Genomic DNA, 25418 nt, shown 5'->3' with positions numbered 1-25418 from the left:
AGTAAAAATAAAGAAAACTACATTAGCACTTAATTGCTTTTATCCTTTTGCTTCAGTAGTTTAAACTACGAAACAACAGATTTTATCGAATTATTCAACTGTTCTCTTGTATTAGGGTGGATCAAATGAAAACGAAACAGTGGATGTATTGGGTTATATTTATGTATGTGTGTGGCAACAACCCTGTGTAGAGGTAGAACAGGAGATAAGGAAGGAAACCCCTACTGCATAATGGACTCGACCTAGATAGTCGCGTGTGAGCACATGATATGCATAGGCGGTCAGGCAGCAGTATCATCTGAGAAGGCGAGCAGGCAGGCAGTACTTATCCTGAGGCAGAGGAATGTTTGCCAGTAAAAAAGAGCAACGTGGTGTTATTCGTTTTCTAGTGGCAGAAGGAGTTGGAGTTTACGAAGTGCAGCAGCAAATGAAGGCACAGGGGCAGCGCCAGAAATTTTTCACCGGGTGGGCAGAAGCTGTATATTGATAGATTAGTGTGGGCAGTTATAAACATAATGCCATATATATGTATGACATATACGTATGTTTTCATTCATTCATTCATTGTTTTCTGCCTAATTGGCAGGTTTTTCACTGCAATCTCCAGCTTTCCCTGTTCTCTGCCTTACGCTTCGTAATAGCATACGACCCAGTTAATTTAATATCATCCATAAGCTGATATCTCTTTCTTCCACGCACTTTTCCTCCTTCAACCATTCCCTCCAAGGCATCTCTTAGCAGGCAGTTCCTTCTTAGACAGTGTCTAACCAGTTTCTTTTCCTCTTCTTGATGGTCTCCAGTATAGATCTTTTTTCACCAACTATTTTTAGTACGACTTCGATTCTTACCTTGTCCATCCATTTTACATGTATATAATATATGTATATGTATCCCCTCCTCTCTTACACTCCCAATTTCCCTACACTTCTTTTCCCTTTACTTTTCATCTTTTCTTTTTTACTCTTTAATGCCTTCTTATATCTTTCTCAGCTTGTTACCTCTTTCTCCCTTTCACTTGTTCCATTTTTCAAATGTTTCTCTTAACTTGCACAAACACATCTTGTTCCACTTCTTTGTCTCCGATGGACACAATTATTTCAAGGAAGTTTTTGTGTGTGGGCAGCCATACGTTCTAATCACATTCTTTCATTCATGTCAATGTAGTGAAATAAATATGAATCGGTTGCATCACATTTTGTCCTTCAAGTGCAATGGTAGACAATGGTGAAGAATAAAATTACTTTCTCGTAATTTAAATGCATGTTCCTGATCATTTTATTTTCATCATATGAGTTTTTGACTGAAACTTGGGGGTTAATAATCACTTTTCGTGGCTTGCAAGGTTATTGCAACTGACAAATCTATCTGAATGAACGTTTGCAGTAACGGCGATCGGGTGCCAAAACTTGGGGACAAGGACAGTTTACTTTTTTGGTTGAAAAGTCTTAGCATTAAGAGGCCATAGTGCGGGTGCAACAAGTGGCAAAATGTTGCGAGGGGAACTTTCCCCCTTGCTCCTCCTAATCGAAGCCACTGAATATTTGGATTAAAATTAATGTCTTATTGTGAATGTATATACACACACACACACACGTCTTCATTCCGCATATAGTATCCCAAGTCTTATGAAAGACTATTTTGACAAAACATCACCCAGAAGTAATGACCAAGTAACATTGAAAAATCTGTTAAGAATTGAAGAGATTATTTGCTAAGTTGTTATTCGTTTTCTGAAGTTAGTCTTCGTTACTCATGCGGGAGAAGTAACACATATATGGTTAGATGAACACATGTACTGAGGTAACAAGAAAAAGATAGTTTATATTTTGTAGAATTTGATTTTGGACACAAGGAATTCATCGAAATTGATCACCATACCTGGTAATTCATCTCTTTTTCACAGATGACTTGCATTGTAAGGCGCGACCTTTTCGAAAGCTTTAACTTTAATCTTGCAGGTGAACGAATCTCTGGCACCTGGAACCACAGTAAAAATAGTAATTTGTGGTGGGTTGTATTTTCAATGTCTGCGTGTATTTGTTTTCACCCTTCGTCACTTTCACCTAATCAACATTGAACCTCATCGTCGCCATTAGCCAAATTACTTCACATAGAACAAATCAGTAGAATCAGCAACAACTTACTCTTCCAAAAGTGGAGTTTCATTAGTTCATACCACTTCGAAAGTTGAGGTGGTAGTTTCAGTTTCACATTGTTTCATTCTTGGATCAAGGCAGCTAACTCCGTGAACAATAACGTTGTTTTCCGAAAGTCCCAAACATACCTCTCTGGCAATACACCCTTTTAAATGAACGCATATTCTATGGTGATAATGTAACACGTTCCCTGCGAGTTATTTCTATATATTTTATCTCCAATGGCATAACGTTGGCGGATTATAATGAAGAGGTTCTGGCTTCTACTGCCCCCTCCCCTGGTGGAAGCACAATGCACACTGGTTCGGACTCCAATTTAAACTGTAGGTTTAGTCCCGATTAGCCTATCTGAGCATAAAAGTGGATTTAAAAACAAACAAACAAAATTTTCTAATGGATACTTCATGACACCTTTTTCTTTACTTCATCTGCATCTGCAGATTCTGTTGACCTTTTCGCTGAACCTCTGATGCTTCGAAAGTTTAAACAATTCTTATCGTGATTACTTCTCTGACGCCCTCAAAACAAAGCTTTCCTACCAACCCCTTTCTTCTTTTGATTCTATGTAAGTTAATCACAAGAAAAATTGCATGAGTAACGTAACGGATAGGCAAAATTTATGTGTGGAACTAGGATTTCTAAATAGAATTAGCCACCCATTATCAATTCAATAATTCTGTTGCTTTTCCCAAACCCACGTAACTGTTACATCCTCGGTACTGTAGTCATTATTGCCATTACTTCTTCTTAGTATTTATTAGTAGAACTAATACAAAGTTGTTGTTTGTATACCACGTAGATATTTGAAGATGACATGTATGTAAAAATTGCAATGAAATGAAGAAAGAGACACTTCTGGACCAAATTAAAAAGTTCAAAAAATTTATTGTGTTGCTAATTGAAGCAATGCTAAGATGGGTTTTTATTTGTTTATTTAGAGATTATTTTATCATACGCAGGCTGGGATTTATACAGGGTGCTCGGAAATTCCACTTACAAAATCCTAGGGCTAGTAGAGGGGACTGAGTAGACAATATTTGGAATAGGAACCCATGTCCGGAAACGGTACGTTTCCTGACATGTTTTCCTATTCCAAATATTGTCTAATCAGTCCTCTCTACTAGCCCTAGGAGTTTGTAAGGAGAATTTCCGAGCACCCTGTATATGTGAAGGTCCGGAGCTTACAACATGAAGACCCCTCTCCAATCCTCTCCACAGTTTCAGTTATAACTTTTCGCTAAGCTACATGGGGTGATTAGTTGTACGTATTTCTACATTTTTTTCATCACATCCGAAGTACCTCCTTTTTTTCTTTATACAGTACTTTTCCAAGCAGTTTTCCCCAGAGAAGGCCCAGAGCTGCAGCCCTCAAGGTCACCCTAAATCCTGATCTCATCTTGACCATACCCTCCTAAGCCTACTAGCTGCTTCTAATCATAGAAGTATTCAATTAATGACAGTTTATTTTGTTTCAAGTTCTCTAGTAATTTCTTTTCTAGTATAGATAATATTTATGAGTAAAATATATATGTAATGAACACCAGAATACACTAACTTATTCAAACATTCACATATCCCCAAGTATTATGTACTTGTTGAATTTGATTGGGTGGGCGCTTGCCCACCCGTGCCCACCCCTGTCGCCGTCCCTGTGAAGGCAGTCTATGGAGAACATGCTCTGCAGTACCCTCCACAGTTTACGTGCTGCAATCAAGGCCAAACGGCCCGTCCTGTTGTCCTCTGGAGTGGTTTCGCTGCATGACAACCTGCGGCCACATAAGTCATCCGTTACAAAGAACACGTTGGTAACGTTTGGGTGGACAGTGTTGGAACACTCATTGTATATCCCTGATCTATTGCCATGCAACTTCCATATCTTTGGTCCGTTGAAAAAGGCATTCAAGGATCGGCGCTTCCACTCAGACAATGAAGTCATGGACAATGTTCGTAACTGGTTCCGATCTCAGCCTAAGGAGTTCTACGAGCAGGGTATTCACTACTTATTGTAACAGTTGGACAAGTGCTTGCGTAACTTTGGAGATTATGTTTCAAATAAACCCTTTTGATTGTATTTTGTGGCCCCTGTTCCGTTTTCATTTTATCCACCCTCATAATTTATGAAAAAAATGAAGCTTTCATTTTCAGAGCAAAAAATATTTGTAAGGTCATTTTTTGACATTTTTTAGGTCATCAACTTCCGAGCCCTCATTAAATCTTATTTTGAAAGTGGCTTTTATTTTCTTGGCAAATGATCCATTATAGAATCTTAGAACTTTCTCAACATACACACAACAAACTACCAAGATATACAGAACCTTACTATGTTTCAGAGTATTTGGGGAAACTGGAATGAACCATCATCATAAGAATAAAGTCACTTTCAAAATAAAAGTTCTTGTGTTATTTTGCAATACACAACAGTGGTTATGCAAACCTTTACGAACATTTTTTCAGATTTTTTGTGTGTGAACAAAACAAATTTTAACCAAAAATACAGATTTGAGAAAACAAACTAATAAGTACACGAGATTTAAAATTACAACAAACAGAACAACACTAATGTTTATTAGATATTTTGTTAGTTTCTATTTATCTACTCCTACTTGATGTATTTTATTTACAAATCATGAAATTCCATTTTATTTACAAATATGTTGGGTTTACGTTTACTATGTAGATGCAATATGCTCCAGGTGTGTTTGTCAGAACCTGGCATATCCATATTCTGATGGATAAGATCATTATAATTTGAAATTAATAATACATTAAAGTCAACGTTTGACCTGAATAAATCATTGTACAGAGTGCTGATATGTTGCCTATGTTTTAGTGAATAAGAAGCATCCAGAAATCTTTTTCCTGTTGTTTTATTTTTAGACAAGCAGAAGGAAACTATTCAGCATCTATTAATTAGAACTAAAATCAGGAACTACCACTAAGACATCCTCTGGCATTCCTGGCTTTGTAGTTCAATGGTAGGGCATTGGCACCGAATGGCAAAGACCCCAGGTTTAATCCTTGGTCGAGTCACCATTTTCACATAACTTTTTAGTAAGTTATAAAATCAGGAAATTTCCATAAACAAACATCTGAGAAAAACTGAACAAGATAGATCAGGTAAGAAAACTAGAAGAGAGGGGGACCGGAATTATAGTATTGAGCCAACTGTTGCAAGTTTGAAAATGCAGTTTATCACCAATTTATATGTTGAAACAGATTTTGTACTACTTACGATCTCCTTGAATCTTTTAAAAAGTACAGGATGTACTTTTCCTGAAATTATCAAATGAATATTGTAAGTTTTATTTTTTTTAATTTACCAAGTCGTATATATTTTTAAACCATAATGTAAAAGTAACATTTAATCATCTTGATTTTCTACTTTGTCCTTTCGTAGCCCAATTTTTAAGTCGTTATTTTCAATCGGCAACGTCCTTGAAAGTAAAGTTCTTAGTAAGCCTATAGTTATTGCATTATAGTTTTCATAATCACATTTCCACATGCTGTAATATTCATCACTCAAGCTCTATGTATTAAAGAGTTGTAATATAGTAATAATTGCAGCTTGGCCAAGAATGGAACCTAGAATCCTGTTACATGTCAGTACTGTATCAACTAACCTACCAAGCCAATATCTGTTCTTGTCACAATTTTCTCAATTTATATCTCTGAGCATATTCTGTTCTTTCCAGGTATGCAGCAACTTCTTGTTGCACTGACCACCTGTAGATATGAAGAGACTACCATTCCAACATGATGCAAATAAATATACCATGTTTTACCATACACTACAGTTTCTTTTTCAATGAGAAAAATATCCGTCCACCTTCAGATTTCATCCATTTAAGCCTTTTACGTTTTGACTAATGCTGTGCATATTTTTATGTTTTAAACTTCTTGGACAGTCTGAACAAGGCCTAAGAAACAGGGCCAAAATGTTATGTTGAAAAAAAAAACACTTGTAAGTACTTTCTTAGAAAATATTTTTCTTGTTATCAAACAGTAGTCATGCAAAAATTCAAGATAGAGTAATTTTTCTATTGAATTTCAGCATTCCCATATAGTAGAGGAAATATACGGTTTCACCCGGAAATAATTGCAAACAAATGTTTTTTTTTTCCAGATTGTGCAGAATGGTATAGTGAATAATATATTAGAAATCCGCCATCTTGGAAAATGGCGGCAAAAATTCAACTTAAAAATTTTAAAAAATTAATAACTCGAAAACGGTGCATTGTACACAAAAAGTGAAGATAACCAAAATGAAAGAACAGAAAATTTGCTAAAGTATGGTTTTTGTTTGATAGAGCTACCATAAATATTAATTGAATTAGAAAGATTCAAATATTTTCCTTAATTTTTTGAATAAGCATAAAAGTTGGGTTGGTTTCTGACACAAATAACAGCAAATATGTAAGAAACTATGTAATTTACGTCCTAAAGTCACTGAACCAAATTCATAGCATATGATTTCCTCTAGAGATTGGTTTTTGTTTCGTGCTTTTAGAGTCAAGGGTTGAGGATATATGTAGTTTAATGCAGAGTCATGTGTTTCCCTAAATTTACGTGTTCCATTTCCTATGATATTGGTTGATTGATTGATTTAATTTTTTCTTCACTTTTGTGCCACTTTTGGCTAATTTGCAAAGATGGGAATGAGTGATGATATGATGAAATTGATGAATGGACACTTGCAAACATTCATGCCCAGGCCGGGATTCGAATCGGAAACCACTGGCATCGTAGCACGATTATGATATTGGTGAGAACGTAATACATTGTTTTATGCAATGTTTCGTTCACGTGGCATTTGTTCCTTACATGTTGTTTTTGTTGTTTAAAAATGTATGCACACAGTGGTGGCGATTAGGTGACTTAACTGTGCAGGGGGGGGGGGGAGGATAGTTTACTTTCTACTGACTGCAATTAGAGAGAAGCGTATGGAAAATGGAATTTGGGGGCAGATGATTTTGGGTCAAATCCACTGGTAGACAAGACTTAGCATTAAGAGACCATAGTGCGGGGACAAGTGTGTATGGGCACGGGGAGGGAGGGGGGGGGGCTGCTTCCCATGCCACCCATCCCTAATCGCCGCCACTGTCAATACATTGAACCAATATGATATGGTAAAATACTGTTCTAAACCGGTCACTTTGCCTTAGAGTCTATTGCAGAATTTTTCGTAGATACCTGGTGCTAACATGTTAAATTGCACCATTTCCTACATACAGACGTGCACTTGTAGCACAGGTGTTGCCCCTGATGCAGCTAATGGAGAACATTTGCATAACCGACTGAAGATTTAAACCCCACTTCCCAAGATGCTCGGCTTTAATGAAATTCCGACGAATATCGAGCATCCTAATGTATTGGAGCCACAGAGCAACAGCATCCTGTTATCTTTCAGAGTTGAACCAAATGTAGATAGAGATTTTTTAGCACCTCAAAGCTTGAACTTACATTAGAGTCTATTTCTGAATTGAGCAGACTAATGATTTATTGAACGTGTCAGAAATATGCTCATTTGCAATGCACTGTGTTTCTTTAAGTAGCATGAAGAGTGCTGTTTCTTATATATTTGCTGTTATTTGTGTCAGAAACCAACTTTTACGCTAATTCAAAAAATTAAGGAAAATATTTGAATCTTTCTAATTCAATTAATATTTACGGTAGCTCTATCAAACAAAAACCATACTTTAGCAAATTTTCTGTTCTTTCATTTTGGTTATCTTCACTTTTTGTGTACAATGCACAGTTTGAGATATTATTTTTTTTTTTAATTTTTAAGTTGAATTTTTGCCGCCATTTTCCAAGATGGAGGATTTTCCCCAAACATTTGGATGGTGGATTTCTAATATATTATTCACTATACCATTCCGAACAATCTGGCACAAAAAACATTTGTGTTGCAATTATTTCCGGGTTAAGCCTTTTTTTCCCGTTCGTTTCCTCTACTAATAGTGATTTTCAATTCGTTGGGTACTGACTAAATATAATCAGAATATGAATTTGATGTACATGCACATACAAGTGAATATCAGTGTACACACTTTCCTGCATGAGATTCCCAAGCGGAATCACTCTGTGTAGACATATTGTTGTTCTATGGTCTTTCTTAGTTTTTACCAGCAATTTTGGCAATTGTTTGTCATCATGCACAACCAGGAGATAAAGCGTGTGTAAAATTTTCTTACCTTTTGTGGTAAATTGCAGCTGAAATTTTTCAGTAAGCCTTATAGCATCATAATCAGCAGTGCTTTCAGTAAAATGCAAGTCTGCAAGTGGTTTGCTCATTATAAAAATGAAAACTTTTTATTTGAAAACCAATCATGAAAATAGTTTTTCTTGTATGTACGCATTGCTTGCATTATAGAATTATTTTCCTGTAGTTTACGGTTATTACAAGCATAAGAAAACAGTTTTATTTTGTGACATTTCAGGAGAACACACGGTCCTTTCATCAGACATTTATTTTCATTTTGACTAAAGATACAGTTTAACAATGGTTAGTAATTTTTTAAACAAAAAGAATCCGTTATATAATGGATGTTGTCAATGTTACATTGTTGTAATATAGCAACTTAACTGTGAAAAAAGCAGTGTTTTATTTTTATTTCAGATTTTTTTAAAATTATGAATCCCAAATATCATGTGGGGCACACATACCCTAAATGTGCCTTTATGGCACTGTGCACAGGGAACTTTAACTTTATCTGTATATGTCTTTGTTGTATTCGTTTCTGTACCCATGCGTAACTAACTATTTCTTACATATGCAAATACGAACCCTCTACTATGCCAATGGCTGAGGGGTCCCCTATAGGCTTAATTGTCTCAGGGCCCTCCCGCATTGCGGAGTTTTGCAGCTTGTAGATCCGGCACTGTTGTGACCACAACCTTGGACAGATTTCCTGCCATAAACTATTGTCATGCTGAGGCCCCAAATTTTTGAGTACAAATGTTTGGACTCCTGGGTTTGGGTTTTACAATCTGGTAAATTGAGAAAAGAAGACGATTGGCCGTGACAAGGAAACTTGTCCTGGGTCGATATTCCCTTTTGTGTGAAAAACATCCTAGAGAAGGGACGTTTACAGATTTTGTCAGATATTACCACTACGCCAGTGGGCCAACAAGTTTTAAATCAAATAAATCATTATCATTTGAAGCAGTAGTGCATTCAACTTCCATCAAAGTATTTCAGTTTACTTAAAGAAGAATCGTCTAACATCGCCGATAAAAGTAGCAAGAAGCGAAAGAGTCTTCTGTCGTTTGAAATCAATCAAGATGTATTTGAGACAAGAGTGCCCACAGAGGGGGCCAAGGGGTATTTGTCCCTCCCCTCTGAGTGTGGAATGCTTTATGGGAATTTTCTTAACTGGGGATGATAGTGTCAACCCCACATTCCTCTCGCTGACCCCCTCCCCCCTTAGAAAGACTCCTGCAGGGCAGCCTTGATTTGAGAACCATTCTTTTTTAAAACACTCACCACAGTCGCCACTTGTCAAAATTTGACTTCGATAACGTGGCTGAAGACTTTGATACACAAAAGGCGAGAGATTGTAAGTATGAAAGACAAACTACAAGATTTTTGCCTCTATTGTATTCTACAAGTTTTCTACATGAATTTCACCCTACGATACTTTCCTAAAGGATACGGAATGTTCACATTTTACAATACCAATGTGTGAATACTGAGTAACACACATACACATTTATGCAATTGTAAGGATATACACATATACAGTCGCCGAACTCCGGGCGGTGTGATTAGTAGAGCATGCTACAACACCAGGGCTCACAGGTTCAAATCTCGGCTTGGGCATAGGTGTTCTTTGTGAGTGTCACTTCATCAATTTTGTCTTGTCATTCATCCTCATTGTCACGATTAGCCAACAGTGGCAGAAAAGAGACGCTAAATAACAAGGTGACATGGTGGATCACAGACAAATTTTCACAGCTTGCAGAGGACGTCAATGCGAACAACTTTCCTTGATAACCGTTTGTTCCTTGAAGTTTCATTTCGACTTCAGCTCTCAAAAATAGCATTTTTTTTTTATCCTGTATGCTTGTATCCATGCATCACATTCATGGTTACTACGGTACTAGTATTTTTCCTGTCGAAAGACTACAAAATCTTTAGTACGCTGCGAACTGGGAAGGGTGACCCTCAGGATATAAATATCTCTGAATAAAAGTTAACAGTCTTTAACGTAAGGATAAGCAGCAGCTTAACTTGGGGTCGAACATGAACCCCAGGTTTCTAAATATACAAAAGGTTTACCAAAACATATGTGTACATTTTAATAAACGTGAGATTTGGCACCAGCCCCTTGCCCATGCCAAGTTACGCCTATGACGATAAGGAGCAGTGCATGAATTAAGCGAAAGGGACAATCTCAGGGGTTTCATCCTTCTGCTAGCATGATCCCGTTTCCATAGAATACTGACATCTTTAGTATGTTATCTGACAGAAAAATATATCACCTACATACACACAAGATCAGTGCCCAAAGTGTGGAGGATGAAACGCAGCGGGATGATAGGTGTCGTCCTAATTGCGAACACTTGCTTCCTAAACAGGAATAACCTGGCAGGGTTGTGTTAATTGCGAACACATTTCTTTTATGCCTTGGGACCTACAACTTCTCACTTCCTATGTCTTTTTAGCAGATTTTAAAATTGATTCAGTTCCACCCTCGGCTTATTTTTACAGGACTATATACTGCACATTTCCATCCAAAGAATCATGTCATCAGACTTTTCTGCCTCAGCATTTAAGCTTTCTATAAGGTCTCCCACTCTTGCATGTGACATATTCGAGGGCTGATGGTGAGGATTGAAAAGGAGAGGGTGGTGTCAGTTGTTTTACAAGGAAAGAAAGGTGTGTGTATTTCACTTTTTTTTTTTTTGCATTTGATTTGATTTATTTTACTTCGCGTTTTGTGCCTCTTGGCTAATTTGCGAAGATGGGGATGAGTGATGAAATGATGAAATTGATGAACGGACATTCACAAACAACCAAGCCCGACCGGGATTCGAACCCGGGACCCTTGGCGTCGCAGCGCGATGTGCTAACCGCTCGGCCACTTTCGAAAAGATAAAGGCCTCGCAGGTATGGTTCGCACAGAGCCTCACGTTTCCTAACTGCGGCCCTGGTATTCACAGAGAGGTCAGGAGTTCAGAAGTATGCAGTTTGGTTCAGGTGGGATCCCAGTACGGAAAGGAATGGGCTTGTTGCAGTAGTTTTGTTGTACGTACAACTTCTCCCAGTGTTTTCTCGTGGAAGTCCGTGCCTACGAGGTAACTGATGGATGACTGCTACTCAGAAACACTTGTTGAAATTGATGTTGTGACAAAGTGGTAAGATTTTGGTCATGGATTGAGTAGTGGTAGTTGTGGGTGTTTCACTCAGTTAGAAGTTCTCACAAATGTGACACGGTTAGGTTCTTGTAGGGCATGAAGGATATGGGAGGTGCCATCTCCGAGCAGGGTGTTGGAGAAGTAGGGAGGATTGGATTTTTATGAACCAAAATGTTTCTGAGGTAGACCAAGTACATTGGAAATCTATTCTGGATGTTTCAAGGAAGACATCATGTGAGTTTATGAATCCTTAAGTTGTGTTAATTCCAAGTCTGGCATATTTTACTAATTTGATCACATTCGAGGCAACGGTTATTTTACTGTAATTAATGATCACATATGTAAAGAACAGTGGTGTATTCTGAAAATTTGACCTGGTTTACCAAAACAATTCTTATTCATTGTATATATTTATTATATACTAGCTGATTACCCAATATTGCCCAGGTATTTATTTATCCCAATCTTGTATTAGACAGGAAAATAATGAATTCTAACTATAGTGTAAAATGTAACTAATTTTAAATATGATCGTGAATGTCACCAATTAGCTTAGCGACTCCGAAAACTAAGGATTCAACACTAATCTAGGTCATTTGTAGCATTTTATTTTTCATCCCCTCTCACCCCCCATGCCAATAGGTGATAAACTTGGAGTTGACCCGCATTGAGAGTGACACGAAAACTATGGATTTCATTCGCAACACAGCCTGAATGTTAGACAACCCGAGAAACACTATCATTGTGAGGATTGCATAGTCACAGATGTATGTTTGTGCGGAATTTAATATTGGTGGTTCTCAATTATTTTTACATGTCACCCCTTCCCACCTCACCCCTAGGGCTGCCAGGAGTGTCTTACCCCAAAATATTATTTCCAGATTGCAAGTGATATGTGTACCAAGTTTGGTTGAAATTGCTCCAGGCGTTCGAGAGTTATGCCGGAACAAACAAATATACACACCCATACATCCATTTTTATATATATATAAAAAATATAGATTAATTACATGTAATAGAAATGAAATACCAACATAACAGAAGTCCGACAACTAAAAATTTTCTGGCATTTTCTATGTACACCAGCAGTAAACAATATAACATGGGAGAATATGCCACTGGTACAGAACATCTAAAGGCAGACAATGTCAAATTACTATACCTATCTGGAATGGGCAAGAAGCATAAACAGAGATTTAAGCTGTGAAAATTAAGGCAATTAATTTGCACTTACTTTTATCAATATTTCTGACACAAACATGGTTTATTGTCAATTATTTTTTTTAATTGATTGTGCTGGAACAAGATTCTTCCATACACATGAAGTTTGTATGAAATGCAGAATACTGTTTTTTTTAAAATGCGGATTATTGTGTTAAGTATACACAAAAATAAAAAAAATATTCCTGTGTATTAATGCTGTAAATGCAACTCTTATTTGTTATAAATCTTACTTGAATGGTTCTGTTGGTTTCTTCTTATCTTCTGGCAACAAAGGAAGCCGTTTATAATAGAATTCCCAATCAAATGCCCCTCTTGCCCCTTCATCCTGAGCACGATATGCAAATGTTTCATAATCTATGACATCAATGAAAGGGCATACACATGTTCGGTAATCCTCTGCTATGGGTTCTGCAAAAACAAGATGGAAGATTATTGCATCAAGGAGAAGTTTCTCCTATAATGTAACTACAATAAACTGAGTTATACTAAAGTCACAACATGTACAACAACCCCTTTTTGAAAACCCAGAAGAAAGTCAATGATCCATTAAAAGTCATTAAAGGTTAAAAAAAGGGGGGGGGTTAAGAAGAGATTTAAGACAAGGATAAAATATGATTAAAAACACTCAATGTTGTCAAGTTGTGGCCAGCCATGTTTTCAAATATGTCCAATCACTACCCTGAATCCATGCATGCTTGAAACTTGGTCCAAAAATAATAACTTCAATCTAACTCAATTGAAAATGTTAACAGCATGTGATATGCAGCACAATGTTTGTTTGTTTGTTTTGCTGTTGTTTTTTACAAATAGCAAAATCTGGCTGGCAAAGTTTTGTTTCTGTACACAAAAAATGAACGCAAAACTACACCAATTGGCCGATATTTTGGTCTATTATAATCCCCTTCAAAGAACCTTCCTTTGAAAGCAGCCTTTGGTTATGTTTCGACATTGCATGCAGAAAATGGTTTCTCAACATCATTGACAAATGAATGAGTAAATTTACAACAATATGGAATATAGGGTGTATCTGGAGAGATTCTCAGTTATGTGGGAGCCAACTTTCTTCGTAAACCTGCACTGTTTTGGCATTCATTACACTCTGTCACAGAGGTTGTCAATTGATGTGAATGGTAGAAAATGGACAAATATAACACAATAATTTCCAAAAATTGAGGCCATTCTTCATCAGTAGACACACTGTACCAATGAGTTAAATTACAATGAGAACTTACCTAACAATGGAGGTAGCCAATTGACATTAGCTTCTGTGTGTGAATCTAGAAAAATAAGGACTTCGGCTACTGCTTTACGGGCTCCTGCTAATCTCGCTCGGATCAACCCCGATCTCTCTGGCAAACGAATCACCTTCACTTTTGGCAAGTATTTTGCTATGTAATCATCTAAAGGCTTTTTGGTGCTATCTGAAACATAAGACAAGAAAATAGTACAGTTCTTTGCATATCGAGAATGTTTCTTTGCAATAAAGCGAGTTGATGGTAATGCAGGAAATATTTGAAATTCATAATATTAGAGTAAACTTCACTGTAAAAGACTGAAAATGCATGCACAAATATAGTTCCAAGTTAAAATGATGATTTAATACTGAAATGTTAACTAAACTGAGTACTAGTATCTGATCACTTTATCTTTCCAAAAAACAATCTATTCCCCCCCCCCCTTTTTTTCAAATTTATGCTTACACTAAATGAGGCATATGGACTAACATCATTTGGACATGGTTAATTCAAGTGCAATCCAAAAAATACCATAGAAGATATTTAGTTGCCATCCTTTTTGTAGGGGTAAGACAGATTATTTGGTACTCTCTATCACTTTCTTATCAAATTAAATACCCAGTATCAACTTTAAAGGAAGGACCATTGCAGACACTTAGTTACATACACTGAACCATTCAGGTTATTCAAGGAACATCTACAGTTTTATATCCAATTGGTAGAATATTAGCATTATTAAATTGTGTAGGCTATTGGCGCTTTATAAATACTGGCATATCTATTTTATTCAACTATCAGTTACCATTGCCAAGTTACTTCTATTTGTATCTTTGTTATTCAGAGTCACTTTTCTGCCCTTTTGGCTAATCACAACAGTACGCGATTGATGAAGGGACACTCAAAAAGAGCACCCATGTCCAGAATGGGATCAAAACCTGGGAACTTTGGAAGCAAGATTGAAAGTCAACCATTAAACATGCTCGACCAGCAAGTCAGTCTATTGTCGAATAACAATTGGCCCCAAATTTGGGGAAACACTAATGTCTGGATATCCTGAATAAAATAAATGAAATGTAATTTTGCAGAAATTGGCTCTGGTCCTCGAATTAAAGTTACAAGTTAATTGATTCAACAGTTTGATAAATTTCTACTTTTGAGATTCAACACAAAAAGAAAATATACTAAGTATGTCTACCTTTTGTGCTTGCATCATCAACTAGAATCACTTCCTTCAATAAATGATCAGGAGATCTGATGATAACACTGTAAGCAGTCCTCAGCAACGTACTCCAATGCTCGTTATGGAAAGGAACAATGACACTCACACTCGGTAAATCTGACAGATACTTCTTCTCCTTGCAGCTGGAAGAAATGCAAGTCACGAGTTCTGGCTTTATATTCACAATAATAAAGAAATAAACCTACACTATTTACAGACTGTTTGTATAAAAATTGAATCTGTAAAAATAAAACCAAAATTGCTATCTATGGTTTAATGTCACTTAATGTTGAATGTTTGAAGCTAACACTGATGGTAGAGATGTGACAATGCTCATTTTCAGAGAATGATTATCTGCTAAAAATTAGCATACTACAAGAAAGAATTTAATATTTAAACAGCTTCCTGTACTCAATTTCTCTTTCAAAAGTTAGAACACGGAAGAAGGATGCTTTTGACAAGATTAACCCTTTCCCTACCATGTTAACTTGTTCACGTTACTGCCTGCTTGTACCTGAATACAGCGATCATGTATGTGCAATCACCCCAAACTCGCCTCTAACTACATTGGTGGGTTTCATATTTTCTCTCTCACTCACTCACTCTCACACTCACTCACTCACTCACTCATTATATAACTACATTATGTCTGAATCTGAAGAATAATACTCAAGTGTATACCCGTAAGCTTAAATAACTAGAAGTATTTCTGATATTATTCACAATTTTGTATTTCTTAATATTTGTAGTGTGAAGGTTTGCATTTGCAATAAAAGCAACCATGTTTAATGTATGAATGCAATTGTACGCCGCTATTGGGCAGCGTTTCTTGTACTTTCACTGAAGATCCAACCATAACAGTGACAACGAAATCTGAATTCCAGTGCACACAGATTGCTACTTTCATTTTCACATGACAGTGGATAGGTCAATGCCTACATCACTGCCACGATAGATTGTCATCCAGTATAGATCCATGCACATATTTTCTATAAATGTGTACTACTGTTTGAACCACTTTGCTATCAAGCTACAAAATATAACTCTACACGAAACTCACATACCCTGGATGGCGAATATCAGGAACTGATCTATTCAAGGCAATTTTATCACTCAGCAAACCATTAAAGCCATTTACTTTGTACAACTGAGCTTTCTGTTCATCCTGATTAGGTGAAAGGTAATATGCTACACCCTGCTCTCCTGGCCCTGTAAAGAGAATAAAGTAATAATGTAGTAATCCTCAAAACTTACAGTTAACTAAACGTACAGCAGGTGGGTTCAAAGAAAGAGCTCCTTACTATTAGGGGACTACAGGTACAGGTTCTATCACTGGGCACAAAGATTGATTGATTGATTAACAAATTTGGTTTATTTTACTTTGCTTGTCTGCCCTTTTTTTTTTGGCTAATCGCAAAGATGAGGATGGATGATGATGTGATGAAATTGATGAAGGAACACTCACAAAGAACACCCATGTGCATACTGGGATTCAAACCTGGAACCCTTGGAATCGTAGAGCATTGTGCTCACCATCCCATAAGGTAAGCACAGGATACAAAGACCTAGACGAGAGAGAGATCTACATAGCCTTGTGTTGAATGGAAGCTACAATTTTACATGAGTGCTTGTGGGTGGAAGTATAACATTTTTTTAAGTACCCTAGGGTGCTTCATATACCTGCACTCTTTAGTTGTTATTTAGCATCACTTTTCTCCCATTTTTAGCTAATTGTGATGATTAGGGCCCGGGACTTTTTATTATAACATATTTTTTATTTGGCATTGGCTCGTGTACTGGGGTGAGATCTTTACATATCTGATGAAAATCAGCTGAAATAGACCAACTTGATGTAGCATATTTTGACATATTTTACCAATTTCGCATTTTTACAACATATTTCTTCAATTTTCTCGTAATAAGACATATACTCTGTTATTTTATAATTTTTCTTCGTATATTTAGCACATTATAGATGGCTGAATGACAAAATTATGAACGAAGAATTTAAAAGCAGATGCCGTATTTTCTTACCAACTAAAAATAGAACAATAATAACCTCCCCCTTTTTTTTATCCCCCCGACAACTGATAGCCATACAAACATTATTGAGGGGAAAATGTTCTCTCATTGTTGTGCGGCATTCTGGCTTCATTTAATACTCCAGCCCCATCCTAGTCGATCTTCCCTGGAAGACACTAAACGAAAATCCCGTATAATGTGAAATTCGAAAGTACTGTTGTGCATATTTTTGTCTTTACTGGGAATATTTCTACCTTTTTCAGACATATTTTTCAATTTTTATGACATAATTACATACATATTTTACAGATTTATAGGACATAAATTTCCGAGCCCTAGTGATGATGCTAGAGGCATGCATATTTCCATTTTCACGGGAACATGAAATGTGAAATGAACAGGATGAAATGTTCATCTTTCATGTTTTTGAAAGGTGTGAGGTGCATTTTCCCACCATGTTTTGTCATGAAATGATGTGAAATGAACTGCCAAATGTGAAATAAACTCAGACAAGAAATTTAGAGTCTATTTCACAATGAGACACTTTCTGAAGTCTGAATTATCCTGAGAGTTATGCAAATCACAGAAACTTATGAATTCTGCTGTAAATATTTGAGAAGAAAAAATCGGCTCCTCAATACAGGAATAAACTTAATACACTGATAACAACATAAACATGCTATTAGAAGGGAAAGTTTATTTGTGTAATAAGTGTAGTTTAGTTTTTAAATCTAACTTAGGGTTATGTTCACCATTTTTACACCGAAAAGCCATTTTATATAGTGCTTTTGATCCCGAAATATGCCCCTTTTTCGTACTGAAATCCTTATCTTTTATTCACCATAAACATGTAAGCTCTATTAATGATTAGATGAAACTGATGAAGGGACACTCACAATAGACACCAATGCCCTTGATGGGACTCGAACCCAGGATCTTCGGTAAAGAGATCAAAATATGACCACCGAACGAACCTGCACGAAATGCACACATGAATGGATATAAGAACCATCTGTTATGAAAAAAGTCAAAACATTGTTCTGTTTAGAGAAAACATGAAAACTAAGTTCACAAGTATTTTCATTTTCCATAAGATACGCACGAGTCAAAAACATTTATTAATTATATTCCTAATAAGCTTCAACTAGTGTATTAAGATCTGCATACAATTGCAATGTGAGGAGAAATCTGTAACAAGATAATCAATGCCCTTCCTTTTTAATGCCTCTAATATTTTGACAGAATTGAAATAAATATGCAACTTTTGTGAAATTGTACCGGGTTCCCTTAAAATGTTTTAAAAATTATTAAACAAAAGCACAACCATGCAAAAAATTACATTTCTGTTGTTTGGTCATTCAGAAAGGATCACAGAGTGTGACATATTAACCTTTTGAGTCCCAAGGCCATTTTCACAAGTAAGCCTCTCTGTCCCGAGCCGATTTTGAGCAAAATGCAGAGTTTCAATTAAATGAGTGTAGATCGGAGACTAATTGCCCTAGAGAGATGAGTGATATACCGTTATACGCGGAATGAACCAGAGATTCAGACTATATGAAATTTATGCAAATTCGGCGTATATATGGAGGGGGAAAGGGGGAAATCCCCTGAAAATACTTTTTAAAAAAAAAAATTGGTTTCGCCCCCCTCCCGCCCCCTCGAAAAAAGTACATGACAGTGTCGACATGCACATGAAAATGATCGCTGACATGTAAGGAACACAAAAATATTTGCATTATTACCATATGACCAATGTAACTTGAGTTGTACATCCCAAAAGAAATGGTCGGCATGCCACTGATTCAAGCTTCAAAATGCAGCGGTACCTTGAAATGACTTTAGCTCAGAGACTTTTGCCCTGGAGATATGAACTATATACCGTTGTATGCAGAATGAATCACAGATTCAGACGATATATAATTTATGCACATTCGGCATATATATGGAGGGGGAAAGGGGGGAAATCCCCTGAAAATACTTTTTTTTTTTTAAAAAAAATGGGGTTCTTCTAAGTTCAAACAACAAAAGTTTACTGTGTGTTTAAAATTTCTAGTCGGATTGTTAATTTTCCAATAAGTAATTAATGTTTTTAAAAGTTTAATTAAAAATTAATTGAATATTAATATAACTTTATAATTTTGCAAATTTAGCAGTTATTTAGCAAAATTGTCCTGAACGCTATTTTTAATGGGATGGAAAATTTTCGGGTCCTGCCCTCCCAAGTTACGCTCATGGCGCGATGTGCATATTAACTCAAGAGGCATCCGGCTATGAATATACAAGGCTGCCAGGTCAAAACCAAAGCATAAGGAAAGTTTTTAAATTCCGTTGAAACAGAAACAAATCTCCCTGCTAGCCAATTGAAAAACACTTCCTTCTTTCATATCTTCACCCATTTTATACTTCCTTCACAATCTCCATGAGGGGTGTTGGCCACTTAGTGTGTTTTAGTGCATTTGATGAAGTGACACTGAAAAAGAAACCAAGAAGCCTGGGACAGGAGTTGAACTTCCACACTAGTTGAACACACAACACTGAATATCTCTGAAACAATAACAACAAATTTTGCTTTCAACAACAAAATTTAGCACCTAGATTCAGGATGTTGCAGTTGTTGTCTGAGCATCTTTTAGAAGCTTGCACTTCAAGTATTTAATATTTAATTAAATATAAATAACTTTCAGGCCAGGATTGAAATTGTTAAATGAAATGCGAGCGGAATAGAGTGGCTCAACCCAAGTTTGTATCTGGAATTTGAAGCAATGATGTGCCCTACTAAGATATCAAACCTCAAAAAAATATCCCCACTTCTTAAGCTCTCTTTGGATGTTACCTTCAGCAGTCTGTAATTATTAATGTACAAGCTCATATTTAAAAATTGAAATACTGCATTTGCCGGCGTATAAGAAGCACTTTTTTCCCCTTTTAAAATAGGTTGGAGAAAAAGAGGGTGCATCTTACATGCCTATTAAAATGTATTCTTTCCTAGTTAGGTAAGTTATTTACCTTCATATTACTTTACATTTGAAATACTGTAAATTAATTATAACTTCAATGATAAAGATTATTTACTTCCAAATGTGGTATACCTGTTATGTAATGAACTATGCAAAATATTCCTCCAAAAATTAAATATCTTACCTTTTCTTTCAGCTTCTTCCTTAATCTGTTCATAATTATGCCAATCTATCTTGCGTATGTGTTTCTTCTGAAAATAATGTAATGTAAATGTAAATCACATTTAAAATAAAAAAGTCAAATCTTCTTTGGCATGTAGGTACACCTAACACCTATTAATTTTGATGCTTGACTATACTAATTTTTATGGAAACAAATAGAATTTGAAGCCCCAACAGGAATCTACGATTACAAGGTACTAGTCTTCATCATCACACTAGGGAGTTCCATTATTATTCTATGATTTATCATGTGAAAAGTAATAGAGATAAAAACATGTCATATCACTACATTAGTATCATTTTCTACTGGTGGTTGACCTTGGGAGCTATATCTATCTGCCAATCATCAAAGTGTCAAGCACACTTTATATACAGATAGGCTAATCGGGAGTGGACCCACAGTTTAAAGTGGGATCCGAAACCACTGTGTGCCTCTACTGGGTACTGAACCTGGGAGACACACTCATCTTCAAGGGTGTGAGGGAGAGTTTATGGTATTCTAACCACACGGTTTCCTTCACATGGGTACACTGAGAAGTACGTTTGTGTACTGTTCCATGTCCATATGCTCAAATCTATGGTAGTAACAGTTGTGCTGAAAAGTTCGTAGGCTAACATAGTAAAAAATATTTTTTTGACAAAATTCGATTTTATTATTCAATATAGTTGCCTTTGAGGGTGATACAACGATTATAGCGGTCATACAATTTTTTGATGCCATTTTTATAGTACGATTTCTCTTTAGCCTCAAAATAGGCCTCAGTTTCGGCGATTACCTCTTCATCAGTGCTAAATTTCTTTCCAGCGAGCATTCTTTTAAGGTCTGCAAACAGGAAAAAGTCACTGGGGGGCAGATCTGGAGAATATGGTGGATGGGGAAGCAATTCGTAGTCTAATTCATATAATTTTGCCATCGTTTTCATTGATTTGTGATTTGTTGCTTTTGATCGATTGTGAGCACGCGCGGCACCCATTTTGCACACAGCTTTCGCATGTTCAAATATTCATGCACAATATGTCCAACACGTTCCTTTGATATTTTTAAAGTCTCAGCTATCTCGATCAACTTCACTTTACGATCATTTAAAATTATTTTGTGGACTTTTTTGATGTTTTCGTCGGTAACAGCCTCTTTGGGGCGTCCACTGCGTGCATCGTCTTCGATGCTCATTTCGCCTCGTTTAAATTTAGCAAACCACTTCTCAACGGTTGATTTTCCTGGTGCAGAGTCCGAATAATGTTTATCAAGCCATGCCTTGGCTTCAACAGTATTTTTTTTCACCAAAAAGCAATGCTTTATTAACACACGAAATTCTTTTTTATCCATTTTTTTAACATTAACAAAAGCTGCTTCACTCACAATGCTATATCTCACGAACTAATTATCCGGCAGCTGTGAAATTTATACACGTATCTTTTGAAGGTTAGTACTAAGTAAAAATCACATGGATTTAATTCTAGTAACGCCATCTATGAGTCAGCCTATGAACTTTTCAGCCCAACTGTTATATGTCACTTCACAAAGAGTGGCACGTAGTGGATAGTTTATCGAGCATTCATGGCACTCAAGTGGCTTGAGAAGTGTTCCTGAAGCACCACACTCGAGACCAGACCTACAGTTAATGTTATGGTACCCCCACCAAATCTAAATGTCTTACCTTGGGGCCATGTGAACAGACAGGATCAAACTCAAAAGTTAAATAATTTTCCAAATTCTTCAGTGTAGAAGTAATATTGGGAGCAAGCAACCTAATGAAGATACTCGTGTACAATGATCTTTAACAAACCTGACAAATTACCTTATGTAGAGAAATTTAAGTGAAAATGCCAGCTTGACCCATAGTGCATGGCACCATCAACATCATCATTGTTTCAAAGGCAACAGATTCTGTTGCAATGTCACTGACAGAGAGACAATTCCTATATCAGTAAAAACAGCAGAAGTGAAAGATCAGGTAAATCAAAGGCTGGCTAAGTTGATCTCAGAGATCCAGGTTCAAATCTTCGTTGAGGATGCACTTAACACTTCTACATGTCTACAAAATTATTCTACAATATAATGTAACACAATTCAAACTACCATTGATCCACAAGCCAAACTGGGAATTCATACAATACACTTCTTTTAGGAAGTTGAAGTTGGTTTTCATGCATATCACTAAGAAGCCAAGTTTATTGCATGCTTCTATCATTGTACATAATGGTGCGTAAGGGGTGCAAGAACATTACATTATATCCAACCTCCACTGTCTCAGATCTCTCACCCCACCACAAGAAAAGAAAACATTGAATGTTAAGTATGTTGATATGCAAAAAAGTATTACGAAGTTCATGATGCACTACAAGTTGCTTGTACTGCTTCAAAGACATGCAAAATATCACGATTCTTAGGTAGGGCTGAGCTGATGCCAATGTATCTGTATCGGAAAGTTTCAGGAAGAATTCATTTACCGATAGTTTACCGGCATTTTGGTCTTTCACGGGATCTGCAAAAATGCCACACGAAACTTTCACGGAGTCTAATTATCCTGGAAATTATGTAAAATTCAAACTTTATTTTTATTCTGCACCAGTTTTGCAGAACCAACTGGATTCTGTGATTACATAACAAACATAAATTTTAATATTTTGATGTAATTCTTGGGTATTCTAAAGCAAATTTATTGGTAAATTGATGCATATAATTGGTTTGGTTTGAGTTGCTGTTTTAAGTCCACTTTATGCACAGTAAGGCTAGTCGGGACTGGACCTCCAGTTTCAAGTGGGATTCGAACCACTTGTGCCTCCACCGGGTATCGAACCTGGGACCCCTCGATTACAAGGCAATGACGCTACCACTGCACCATGGGGGAGGCCCCGTGCATATAATTGGAGAAGAATGTTTACACATTAATGTTGATCAATATCTTGAACAACTTTTAATTATTGAAATTTTCTAGTACTATTATCGGTGGGAATCAGTAAGAGTATCGGCATCAGTTATGGCTCAGCCATATTGTTATGCCAAGAGTTATGTTCCTTAGCCTGAATTGCTTACATAATTCTAAATGGTGCAAAAAAAAATTCTACATATTAATTGCACAAACTTTCTACCAACTCAACTTACAGCAGGAGCCTGTTGAACCAATGGTGCTTCCTCAGGAAGTTGCGGGAGAGCTCCCCGTTGCTCCGGTGCCAGTTGATGATCTGGAAGTTCATTGCTATGTACCAATCTAAACACCACCACAGTCACCAGGATTGTAGCACCAGCCAACGCAAGATATTTAACAATCCTCTTGAGGCTACGTTTCAAAATCATCATCAAAATAAATTACCATTCCATAACTCTGAAACAGAAGATATAATTCATAACCAATTACACTAGACAACATACATATATATGAACAAAAGATATTCCAATAAGTTTTGCAAGTGTTTATTCATAGGACATTCTATGTGGGAAACCAAATCCATTATCAATAGAAAGAGAAATACAAAAGGATAATTACTTTTCTACAGAGATTTCATGAGCATTGAGACACTTATCATATCGCTAGGTTAAAAAAAAAGGCACCTGTATAAAGTTTCTTGCCCTGCTGACAGACGAAGGTGCAAACAGTGAGACTGGTCAGATGCTGCTAATCATGTTATCCACTCATCCACTCTAATGGGTCATAAGTTTGATACCCAGTGGAGGAATGCTGATTTGGATCCTACTTTAAATTGTAGGTCCAGTCTCAATTAGCCATTCTGTGCATAACAGTGGACTTAAAAATTCTGACATGATGTCCAGACCATACACCCAAATGAGCCCCATATGGATTTTTGTACCTGTCATATCACATGCTGATAACCGTCGCTGCGCTTAAACTTGCAGAACGATTATTAATGCAAATAAAATTGCGTAATTAACGCTAACCGTTATATTTAAAATAAATACAATACAGGCGCAGAAAATCTCACTACTTCCATCACCATTTTAGTACTTATTATTTCTCGTTGCTATGGTTACATCAATTTCATTTCTTGTATTTTATACAGCGTGATAAGATGCTTATAACAATATCTATAAAACAAACATGCATAAGTTAAAAACAACATCAATAACATAAATAATATTAACTTTGAACATGACAGTTTGAGAATAGGACAGTCTCAATCTCTCCCCTTCTCCTGGAAAAAAAAATGAACATAACATTTTTTTTTTTTTTTACATAATATATAAGATTTGAGTCCTGCTTTTAATATACACTCGTCAGGATAATGAGAAAGTTCACTTGACATAATGAACCAATTCACAAATTTACAATACTCTTTTTACTAAAGTTCTGAAAATGTCATCTTAGTGTTCGAATTTACAGCTACTTATGCATCACTTCATGACAATTACATTAGTTTAAGCAATTCTTCCCTTTTCTCATCAGAACAATTAAATTTCTTGATATTTGACAAGTTCTGCCTTGTTGTTATCTTATTTCCGTCCATAGACATCAAAATTGTATAATTGTTTTTCACAGCATCAACTATATAGGGTCCAAGCCATAATTCCATAAACTTATGAATTTTCTTGTTAATTGCACTACTATGTTCATGATTTTTCACTAAAACAATATCACCTGGGACAATCTTCAATTTATTAGCATCACACTCAATAGTTTTGGGCTTATATCTTTCCTTAATACGTGCTTTGGCGATAAAATACTTATGTTTCCAGGGCACAAACTTTAAATCATCTGGCCAGTTAATTTGACTGATAATTGAATCCTTTAATTCGTGATGAAGAAAAAGTTCACTAGGTGTGAAACTTGTTATTTCCGAAACGGAATTATTAAGAAGTCCTGTTACATGATTCAAATATTTTACCCAGTCCTGATGATTTTGCGAAGTATATAATCGTAACAATCGTATTAACTCTTTGTTGTACCTTTCCACAGGATTTGCGAAAGGCGAATAAACTGACGTGGTGATATGTTTTATGTTACAGTCATTCATATATAACTTCCACTCTTGTGATTTAAATTGGGAACCGTTATCTGATAATATT

The 25418-nt window shown here is 36.3% G+C and overlaps 1 protein-coding gene across 4 annotated transcripts in view; it reads right to left on the bottom strand.

Moving 5' to 3' along the window:
- Pgant6 (Polypeptide N-Acetylgalactosaminyltransferase 6) overlaps positions 1-25418 on the bottom strand; it is a 58055-nt gene that overhangs the window by 18144 nt on the left and 14493 nt on the right. For 3 of the 4 annotated variants that reach the window (XM_083123713.1, XM_083123715.1, XM_083123714.1), the window contains exons 2-7: positions 23502-23721; positions 20358-20424; positions 16259-16403; positions 15171-15337; positions 13973-14161; positions 12971-13148 (exon numbers count right to left, since the gene is read on the bottom strand). In XM_083123713.1, the coding sequence (XP_082979839.1) occupies positions 12971-13148; positions 13973-14161; positions 15171-15337; positions 16259-16403; positions 20358-20424; positions 23502-23696 (941 nt within the window). In that variant the 5' untranslated portion in view covers positions 23697-23721. The remainder of the gene's footprint in view (positions 1-12970; positions 13149-13972; positions 14162-15170; positions 15338-16258; positions 16404-20357; positions 20425-23501; positions 23722-25418) is intronic. The other variant, XM_083123716.1, reaches the window with a different exon arrangement.

This window comes from Lepisma saccharinum, chromosome 6 (assembly GCF_977018435.1).
Source record: "Lepisma saccharinum chromosome 6, izLepSacc3.1, whole genome shotgun sequence".
Taxonomy (NCBI): Eukaryota; Metazoa; Arthropoda; class Insecta; order Zygentoma; family Lepismatidae; genus Lepisma; species Lepisma saccharinum.
Note: the sequence above shows the minus strand (reverse complement) of the source record. Positions and strands in the feature narration are given on the sequence as shown.